The sequence below is a fragment of the Anoplopoma fimbria genome, chromosome 16 (assembly GCF_027596085.1).
Source record: "Anoplopoma fimbria isolate UVic2021 breed Golden Eagle Sablefish chromosome 16, Afim_UVic_2022, whole genome shotgun sequence".
Classification (NCBI taxonomy): Eukaryota; Metazoa; Chordata; class Actinopteri; order Perciformes; family Anoplopomatidae; genus Anoplopoma; species Anoplopoma fimbria.
The window spans coordinates 5,976,825-5,987,732 of record NC_072464.1 but is presented as its reverse complement, the minus strand read 5'-3'; the positions used below and the strand labels follow the sequence as shown (position 1 = coordinate 5,987,732).

Sequence of the window (10,908 nt, the reverse complement as noted above, 5' to 3'; positions counted from 1 at the left end):
GTGAGTCATGTTAAACTGCTTCATGTTTGGATGAATTCCACTGTGCTTGCTGTTGTGTGAATAATGAGAAAAGAGAGAAAAAAAGCTTGGACACGATAAATCTTGATTAGCACTGGCTCAGAATACCTGTGTGCGTGTGTGTGTGGTAAACACGCAGTGATGTGGTCATTGGAGGAAATGGAGAGTTCCGGAACGCCTGAGGAATGAGATCATTCGAATTAAAGCGCGTGGCAATTACTAAATGGTAACAAGCTATTCAGAAGTGCAAGTGCAGGAGAGCGGGCCGTCTGAGAATGAGGCAGACACAAAGTGATCTGTGGTGGAACTACTTAACAACTTACAGTAAACAGAGCAAACAGAGTTTTAGTAAAAACAAACATGACTTTTATTCTCCTTCACACAAACAGGGTCTATATTTTGTACAGCAAACGACATAAACACGCGCACACACCATGCAGAATTTTATATGAAAACACCAGATCCATGGAAACAACCTTCAATCCACGTCTAAAAAGCTGCGGTTGCCTCATGAAGCGAGCTGCACTGCACTAAACATCCCTTTGCATGCTGGTGCCCACTTTGAGCGGAACACTGCGGTGATATTAGCGGAGTCTGTTGAGATTTTGATTGCTGCTTGCGGTGCAAATAAAGCTCGGAATGAACCACACCATTCAGCTTTTCCAGGCTGCCAGTGATTTCCTGGAGAAAATAAACCTTTTAACCATCTCCCGTTTCCCTTTTGTTGCAAAAGCATGACAAAAGGAAGTGATTTAAATGTTTAAATACTGTTAACGCTGATCATGATGTGCAAAGCAGGCAATAAAAAATATATTTGGCTGATGATTAGCATTTAGCTGGAGTGAGTATGTCATTTCGTGCTATCATATTGTTCAAGTTTTTACTTCAGTGGTGCTATTTCCCTGTGGAATAGAGCTCTTTATGTGAAATCCCTCTAATAACTCTGCAGGGTGCCTTCCTTAATAAATGGTGACATTAAATAAATTTGACTTGAAAGAGAAGTCTCTCGCAATGGAAACTCCCCACAGGAAGATAGTGGTTACCAAACTGTCCGACCTCCGCATCACTCTGCGTTGGTGGAAAGGGGTTTGATTCTGTGTGTGTGTGTGTGTGTGTGTGTGTGTGTGTGTGTGTGTGTGTGTGTGTGTGTGTGTGTGTGTGTGTGTGTGTGTGTGTGTGTGTTCTGCTAATGAAAGACTTGCTTAAATGAGTTCTGAAAGGATGAGGCTCTTGAGGACACACGCTGAGGTCCACGACTGAATACTCTGAAAGCAAACTCAGAAGAGGCTGATAGAAAGAAAAGAAGAGGAGGTAAATGAAAGAATGAGAGAGAGACAGAGGCATAGATGGGAAAGAAATATAAATGAGGAAAGACTGAGTGAAGGAAGGAGAGAAATTGGGAGACAGCGAGATGTCTGCCACGCTTGAAAGGAAGACAGTGCCATCTAGAGACCTCATGTGACAGTTGTTCATATTGTCTCTCAGGCACGCACACAAACCTGTCACTTTCAAGCATGGATTTTGTTGTCGTTCTTCACTAATAAATTAATGATTAATTTGTTTCATGAAGAATTTAATCGGCCCATTAAAGCCTAACTGCTTTTTACAGAATGATTCCTTGAGAAGAGAATAACTCTTTGAAACATGCTTGCAGAAAATAGTAAACTTTAGTCCCACCCAAAGCTTTTTCAGAGAGTAACCCTGTCAATCTTCTCGATTACTTACAGGAACTTTATCAGATTGACAGCCCTCCTCTCCCCCGGCCCTCGTGCTCCCTGCTGCTTCCACTCGCGGTTCCCAGGCTCTCTATTTACCATGGGGGCCAGTTGGGTTTTCACCAAATTGTGGTTCTTTCAAAATTCATGACAACTTGGCTCATTTATCAGCCTCCAAGCAATAACAAAAGTCACTATCCAGAGCTCTATCACACTTGTACTGTTCTGTGTAAATCTCTCTGGAGGATGTAACAAGTTACAAGACAACTGGGATTATAGAGCAAGAGCAAGACGGAATACTAGAAGATATAGATTAAGTCGGTTGATTGATCAATTTAGTGTGCAACATTTTACAGCTGTAAATGAACATGGTTGAAAAACATACCTTATTAGCATATAAGGCAATTGTTTACTGATAACTGTTGTCATTAGGGAGAAAGAGTTTCTTAACATTTAACTTTATTTTATGGTCACATTTATGATATTTAACCTCTGTATTAAAACCATCCTAAGCATTTAGGATTAGTAGGCTGGTGTAAAGCACCCAGGGAGGAACTTTTGGGTTTGATGACTCTCTGAAGGACATTTGGACAGGAGAAGGGGATCGAACCACTAACCGCTTGTGATTGAAAGACAACCTGCTCTGCCCACTGAGCCACAGCCGTCTCTTGTTCTTAAGATATTTGGTTTGAATAATGAACATCTCGTCTTCAATATCCACAGAGGGGCAGTCTGTTCACATTTTGCTGTATTTAGACATTTAAGGTCATATTTTTGGGAACAGATCCTAGACTTTATTTCCTTAACTATCCCTAGGCATGAGCCTGTAAAGAGGATGCATAATGTACTTTAGATGAGGGGGATTTCCCTCAACAGACGATTAACTATTAGTGTGTTGAAGTTTTGCTGTATAAAACAAAATAAAAAAATCACTGGCGGGTTGTGTTGCCCTGATATTGACAGAGGGGAGATTTTCTTCCCCTAGATTTTTACTCCAGAGATTCTGTCCATGACACTGCCTCAGATATTTTGGACTAGACCAGAGCTTGTGTGGGTTTGGAAGGAAAAGAGTATTATTGTTTTTTTGCAACAGAACTGGAAGCACGGAAAGTGATCCTTCTTTTTGTTCTGCTTTCTCGTGCCTGTGGAAGCCCTCCCATGTATTTTTAGACGATAAAAACATACAGGGGAGAATAGAAAATGAATGTACATGTATTGTGTGCAAACAGAAATCAGACATACAAAGCAAAATGGGCTGACATTTCATGTTGACCAGTAACAATGTTTGAGAAACGACAACAAAGACATATGTGCAACAAACATGCTCAGAAGCCAATAGGTGCAACAGACTCACAGAGAAGGCAGCTTTCTGGGAAATAAATACAAAGTTTCATTCACAGAGAGTTTTGTTCAATATGCTTAAACAGGGCAGGTTTTTTACATGATGGTAAAATGTACATAGGTTATTAGACCCCAAATTCAGACTTTTCTCCTGGTCCTGTTTTCAGTTAAAGCTAGGGTGGGTAATTTCTTTACTGTAATATTTGGCAAAACTGTCCTAATAGCCAGTCAGCTATATGTAGGTGAAGTGCTCTGAGAATATCTGCTCATAACTTTGCTCTCCCCTGCCTCTGTGGGCCGCACCCAAAAATTGCCACCGCTCATGTACACTTTGACCAATCAGAGCGAGGCTCCGATTCTCCGTTCTTATTGGCTGTGGGACTGTCCGGTCACCTTGGCAACGACGTTGGTGCGTCCCTGCGTGTTTCGTCTTCCTATCAATGTAACTGAATTCACATGAACGCGCATAACTGACGTTCGGTGGGAGGAGCTACAGCAGGTAGCGTGGCAGGGAGAGGCCAGAGAGCACGCGACGGAATCTCAACGGCTGTTTTCTCCAAAATCGCCTACCCTAGCTTTAAGATCAGGGACATTAATTATTTTAATTTTAATCTTAAATATCTACAATTTTATCTTTATCTTTATTTCTGGGCTGATCAATCTGAGGCCTTTTTCCAAAAGTCAATGTTAAGGCATACAGCTTAAAAAAAAAAATCTATCACCACCCAGCACCAAATGTAAACACAGAATGACAAATTAGAGTGCCTAATGCATCAAAAGATGCAAAATACAAATCTGATCTAATCTTTAGAACACTTCTTTATGCTTGTACTTCACACTAGTGATCACTTATAATATAATATAAGTGATCTACAGTGTAAACTTAAAAGTGCTCCATACGGAATTCAGAGCATTTCTTTTGCCTCTCAACACGGTTTAGGCTAATCGGGCGGCTCACAGCTCACAGCTAACAGTGCTAACAGTGCTAACAATGGCAAACGTGCTCACAGAGCTAACACCGTTTACCTGAAAGGGTGCCAGAGTGTGGCTGCTATGCATCTGCAACAACCCGCTGTATGAGAGAGCAGTGCAGAGAGGCGGCAGTGAGCTAGCCAGTAGGGCACGCTCACATGCACTAACATGAACTAAAACACACACATGGCCGGCCCGGCTATGTCAACAAAGCAAGGAGAAGCTCGGATAACAACACACACACACACACACACACACACACGAGCTCTGCTTAGGTAGACAATACTCCACTATATCTTCACATAGTTAATAGTTGTTTGCTGCTATATCAATGCTCTGGATATCCAATGGAAAACCTTTAAGAATAAGATAAAAGTTTGCCACACATTTTTCCATTTACTCTGGCTGAGTGTTGGTGAAAGACCTCAATTCCAAGTTTACATTTAACAGATTAATGAGCAATTCAATGAGCTGGATAAGGGTAATGTTCCTCTGTTACTGAATGGGATATTTAATACATGGCATGCTAAGTCATAGCATCACACCAAAGGACATTCTCACTATGGTTCTTAAGCTGAAAAGTGCTACTTGAAGCAGGACCAGAACATATCCGCTGATTTGGGAAGTCACAAGTCTAACACTTAGGATACACCGATAGTTTCCACAAGCCAGCACTTATTAAGGCTTTCAATAAATTATCACAAAACTAGGAAGATAGGACCATTATTTCAAAATGTTTTAAAATTACATTATTAACTTTCTAGCTTAGCAATTAGCATACTGGGATCACGGAATCTCCTATTTGTGTTATGTTGGGATAGTCCGAGTTTTTTCTTTTCTCCAAGGTTTGGGTCAGAAGAGCTCTGAAGAAGAAGAGAAGGTGGAAGTGGTTGTCAGTTTTGGTGAAGCAGGAAGTTCTTGATGGGTTGCGGCAGCGGTAACGAGGGTATGTATTTTAGGCGATGTTTGCCCATCGCTCTGCGGATCCTGATGCGACACAGGTTCGTCAGCCTGCGAGGGCATCCTGAAGAGAGACAAAGCAGAGGTGGATCTCCTTAGCAGATGCAGCAAAACCATAATACAGGTTCAGGTAAACCCTAATAACAGGGCACAGACCCGTTTATTTTATAATATATACAAATACAAATTAACCTTTTTATGAAGATTTTTTGGGGGGGTTGGGGGCAAGTTTTGCCTTTATTTGACGGATGTCAGTGTAAAAATTGGGGTAAAAGAGAGGGATGTGTCATGCAACACAGGTCCCAAGGCCAGAATAAAATCTGGGACGTTGCTGTTATGCGACCTGCGCTTTAACCAAGCTAAAAAGGTGCTCCACTAAATCATGCACTCAAAGCATGCACGGCTGGCCCATTTAGGTACACATTATTCCACTACATCTTTAAATATATAATAGTTATTTGCTGCTATATTAATGTTCCAAATGTTAAATAGGGCTCCTTTAACCTTTACCATTGTTAATTGTTCACCTTTCTCTACTGTATAATGGCAATACCAGTTATTTAATTACCAGAAGGCTGTAGATTGGCAGTTTGCAGGTGTAAATGTTTAGCTTTGCATGACTCAGCGAGATCGTTTGCTCTATACAGGGGCAAAGTGAGACTCACTGTCATCCTGGTGGTTAAAAAAAGCACAGTGGCCTAATGATTTAGATAGTTGATGTTGGCAGGAAATCTACCTGTTGCATAGGCAATCAATGCAACTTCCTACAGGACCACTAGGTGCAAAACTGAGATTTTTCTTTTTATTATTCTAAAAAGTGTATATATCTATTAGAATTCTGTACTGCACTCTTGTATCATATTTTGTAACAAACAATTCACATGTAACTCACTCCTCGCCTCCAGGAAGACCGCGAGCGCCTCTGGATCCACCTTCCTCCGATTGGGAGCCTCCAGCTCCGATCCGTCCCAGGGCACGAGGGCCGGGTCGGCCCCGTGGTCCAACAGCACCTGGACGAAGGCCACCTCGCATCCGTGTCGCAGCACGGCATCCAGCAGGCAGGAGGCCAGGCCGCGGGTCAGAGCCTCTTGGCAGACGGGTCCCTTGTAGTTGAAGTCAGGCTGAGCGCCGGCCTGGAGCAGCTGGCGGAAACAGTGGAGGTGGTGGTAGGCCGCACTGATGTAGAGAGGACACACCACCAGAGTGTTGAGGGTGCGAGCACTTAGGAGGAGCCGGGGACCGAGCTGGTGGTCCATGTCTACGTCAGCATTGAACCTGGATGGAGGGAACCATGGATACAGTTTTACTTTTTTAAAACAATGATGCCATCTTAAGAAAATACACGTATAGGTCGATTGCAGAGAAAATCGTCTTGATAAAAAAGCATTTAAAAAATGTCAATCTGCAGATATATGGTCCACCATTTGCCAATATTTTATGCAAACAAGGTAAGTGTGTAGCTCAAAACGTTGAGGGTCAAATTGACAAATGATGCCGTTTCAATACGTTCAGAATATTTCTTCTTGTTAAATAGTCGTGTGTCTATGTGACTGCTGTCCCACGTAGGCTGCTGCTGTTGACTGGTGAGACCCTAAGATTTGTTTTTGTGCGTTCTGGGAAAATCGGAAAATAAACAAACTGCTGCCAGAAGCAATGGAACATATTACATCACACAGCCAACAGTAAATCAAAATGCTGACCACTGGACAATCCACTACATAAACAAAAGATAAAACAATCCAAAAAAAAACCATTATTATTTTTAGAAAACCTAAAAATAAAAGAGGAGGCTCAAAGATGGACCAGTTTGGCATGGAGAGCACCACCAATAGTCAGAAAGGAGAGAAAACAATTCTTATTGCCATACACAATTAACCCGTAAATTACAACTGACATTAAAGCCAGAAAGTGAGACTGATCCTCTCCTGCCCTCACCTGATGAGCTCCTGCAGTACGTCCACCCTTCCCACCCGTGCAGCGTGGTAAAGCGGAGTGCTGCGGTGGTGGCGACTTCCGTTGGGATCTGCCCCGGCTTCAAGGAGGATCCGCACACAGTCCAGGTGACCATTGACTACAGCTACATAGAGGGCTGTCTGACCTTTGACATCCACCAGGTCCACCACGGCGCCCTGGGCGATCAGATAGGCCACGCAGGCGGCGTGTCCTGCCGTGGCTGCGATCCGCAGAGGGGTGCAGGGCAGACAGCCACAGCACCAAACCGACTTCTCATTGATACGCCTGGCAACAAGGGAGGGAAGGGAGTTGTTATTGGTTGTATCCCGAGATACCAAAATACCAAAAACACTTATGAGAAGTTTTAGATTTTTTTTTCTTTTTAATAAAAGCAGGCCAATGATCATAAAACCACATCTAAAATAGTAAACTTACCAAAGTCTTAAAAATATCATAGCTGTGTGGTCATCACAAATTAAATATTTACCACAGCTACCTGCTAAAATATAATGCTTTTAACACCACTGCCTCAGGCAAGTTGGGATAGGCGGGGCAGGGAGAACGCAATGAAGTAAAAAAATAAAAAAATAACAGCATGTTGTAAACCATGTGGAATGGAGATGAACTGCCCTAAGCCAGTAATAATGGGTTGGCTGGGTGTGGAGTACGAGTGCTGCATACAACCACTGTGGGATTGGGGTTAAACGGGGGCTGACCGCTCTACAATGGTCCCGCCTGGCTCTGACACTGTGAGCATTCCTTGTTTCAGTACCTGTATGGATGCTCTCTCTATGCCAGTGAAGTATAACAGTCCCACTGTGGATCATACCATAAACTACAATACACACATTGAGAAAAGAATGTGTTTTGTTATAGCATCATAAGGCAATGAGGATAAAAAACACCCAGCATATGGGTGTGTGTTATGCAATGCAAGACTGTTTTGTGGTAGAGATGTGTGAGGGCATATTCTGTACGCCATGTGTGACCGTCACTCAGCAAAACCTACTAAACAAACCCACACAGCACCGAAACCACAAACCACTTAGTGCCACATATGAACATTCTAGACAAAAGCTGCTAGTTCTGCAGAGGATCGGAGCAAACAGTGTGACCGTTGAGACAAACGGAACAAAAATGACTGTGTCGACAAAAGCGCTTAGACTGTATTAGATTAACATCCTAACTATCTCTCCCTCCCACCGTCTGAAGCTGTCTTCCTGCAGCAGGTTCCTCAGGGTGTCCAGATCTCCGACGTAGGCCGCATTGTGCAGACGCATGTCATCCTGATCCAGGGGTTTGTCGCAGAACTGCTCCTGGAGCCATTCTTTCAAGTTACGGCCTGGTGAGGACACACACTTATGAAAACTGCTAAACTGTGGCTTGTTGTGCAACTAACACAAACGCTAAAGCACTAATGCTCTGACCATTAGCCATTTTTTATGCTTTTTCATGCTGAATGACTTATGAGCATATCTATGGTACACAACCAACAAGAGTTGCTTTATGTGATTCTTTGTGGAGAAACTCTGTTTTACAGATCTGTCGATTAAATCAACAAATTGATTAGTCGACAAAATAGTACAAGTGTTAATTTGGTCAAAGATAACCTTAGTGTTTGATGTTTCAGACTGTAGGATATTATATCAATAATTTGAAGATCTTGCATTTGACAGTGCTTTTCTCACTGCATATTAATGTGTTGCATAACTGCATTAACAGGTGCCCCTGATGAATGTGGCAATAATTAGTAATTCTGTTGTACAATGACTCCTAAAACCCTCTTGGACAGCTGGCGGTCCCCGGGCTCATATTGTGGGACCAACAAACAGATAAGAGTTGTACCCAGTAACAAGAACACAATAGAACTACATAAAGACCTCTCTGAAGCAAAACAAGCAGCCCAAATGTGTATGTGTTTGTACACACTTTAAATATGTATAAGCTTTTAATGGTCCTTATACAATCCATTATTATTCTTATTAACAAGGAGTCACCCTCAACAACAACACCTCTGTGTTATGTTGTGCCACGCTTAATGAAGTATTGTGTTATTGTACTGCCGTCCTGCACATGGAGGATTCACGCCGCACCCCGGAGAGGACTGATGAATCATTCAGCATTCATGGTTACCTGCTGCAGTAGCACTGGGCAGATCAGAGACGGTGATGAGCGGAGGGAAATTGATACTGGGCGGTTCGTCAACATCAGCCTCTGGACCGTCGGCCATGCTGCTGAAATGTCACACCGTCACCTTGGAACTTCACGCTCCTGAAGGAGATCCACACTGGTTTCTCAAACACGGTTAAAACAATAAACCACCCCCATAAATAACAACAGTATCAGAGAACAGACATGAAAACACACAAACGTGACTGTGTTGACGGCTGTGTGTTCCCTGCGTAACTTCCTGACTGCGCTCAGCTGGGAGGATTTAAAGGGGACACGTCGCTTTACATGTTAGGAGACCATTGTCTCTGGATACAAACTGTTTGACACACATTATAAGCAATTATTCAGTTAAATAACTTTACATAAACAATTAAAAAAACATTCTGAAAATGTAGTATTGTGAAAATAATTAATTTCTCGTTATACATTTTTAGAAAAGAAAAGAAAAGTATTGCACGAAACCAGTATTTTAGAAACAATGATGTCAATGTAACAAAATGAAGTTGTTTAAATCCCAGATTCGGGGAAATAACTAATTTATTTATTGCTTAATTAATTATAAAAAATGTAATATACAGTCTAAACTATTGGAATTGGCCTATGAATGACCTTAAGTGATGTTGTAGAATGTAATACACACATAAAGTGTCTTAAGCATCATCAATATTAGTCCTTAAAGTAACAGTATGTAGCATTAAGGGGGGATCTATTGGCAGAAATGGAATATAATATTAATTTATCTGTTCCCTTTTGCATATAATCACCTGGAGATAAGAATTGTTGTGTTTCATTACCTCAGAATGAGCCTTTAATATCTACTCCTCTTCCGGGGCCAGCCGCCATGTTTAAACAGTAGCCCTGAGCGGACAAACCAAACACTGGTTTCGGCCAAAGTAGTTCTCCTACATGCTTGGCACACGGGATAAATTTCTCAGTTGGTTATAACCTGCAACCTCAGCGCTACATGCCTCCAAATCCTACACACTGCACCTTTAATAGAATGGTGTGGCTGAGCTGTGGTAATGAACACTGCTACGAATCAAGCCCACCTCCCAGAAGGTCATTTTAAAAAGGTCAAGGAGCAGTACAGAAAGGAATACAGGGTCCAAGGAAAGGAGTTTAGTCTTATCAACTACAGCTCCTACATGTATTTGTCCATTTTTTGGTGTACACAAGGGTTAGGCATTCTGTTTAGTTGCACCTAAAACGTTGTGTCAAACGTCTTTTTGACTGTTCATCCGTGGAGTCATTTTGAGTGGGTAACATACACCAGGGAGGCCTGCAGCCACTGATGGTGCTCTTAAAATGCATGGACAGGTCAACACCTGCCACGTGTCCCTAAAAGTGGACCAGTCTCTAACACACCTCCACCTCTGTAAAGACTAAGCTGTTTCATGGAGGAAAATGATAGATTCTGCAATTCAGTTGTATCGGGCGGCTGTGGCGTAGTGGAGAGCAAGGTTGTTCTCCAATCAGAGGGTCGGTGGTTCAATACCCAGCTTCGGCAGTCGATGTGTCCTTGGGCAAGACACTTAACCCCAAGTTGCTCCCGAAGGCTTGCCATCGGTGTGGACTGGATGTTGCATGAATGTTAGTTAGAGTCTGATGGTGGCACCTTGCATGGTAGCCTGTCATCAGTGTGTGAATGGGTGAATGATATGTAATATACTACTGATTGTAAGTCGCTTTGGATAAAAGCGTCTGCTAAATGACTGTAATGTAATGTAATGTAATTGATGATCAGATTTCAGGGAGCAGTGATTTGAATGATTATTTT

General features: G+C 42.4%; 1 protein-coding gene across 1 annotated transcript; it reads right to left on the bottom strand.

Moving 5' to 3' along the window:
* Positions 1-4,317: 4,317 nt before the first annotated feature.
* Positions 4,318-9,352, bottom strand: asb1 (ankyrin repeat and SOCS box containing 1). Its single transcript, XM_054615464.1, has 5 exons — positions 9,093-9,352; positions 8,163-8,301; positions 6,942-7,244; positions 5,899-6,281; positions 4,318-5,070 (listed from the first exon to the last, which is right to left on the bottom strand). The coding sequence occupies exons 1-5, from the start codon at positions 9,187-9,189 to the stop codon at positions 4,940-4,942; spliced, it is 1,053 nt and encodes a 350-aa protein (XP_054471439.1). The 5' UTR covers positions 9,190-9,352; the 3' UTR covers positions 4,318-4,939.
* Positions 9,353-10,908: the final 1,556 nt, after the last annotated feature.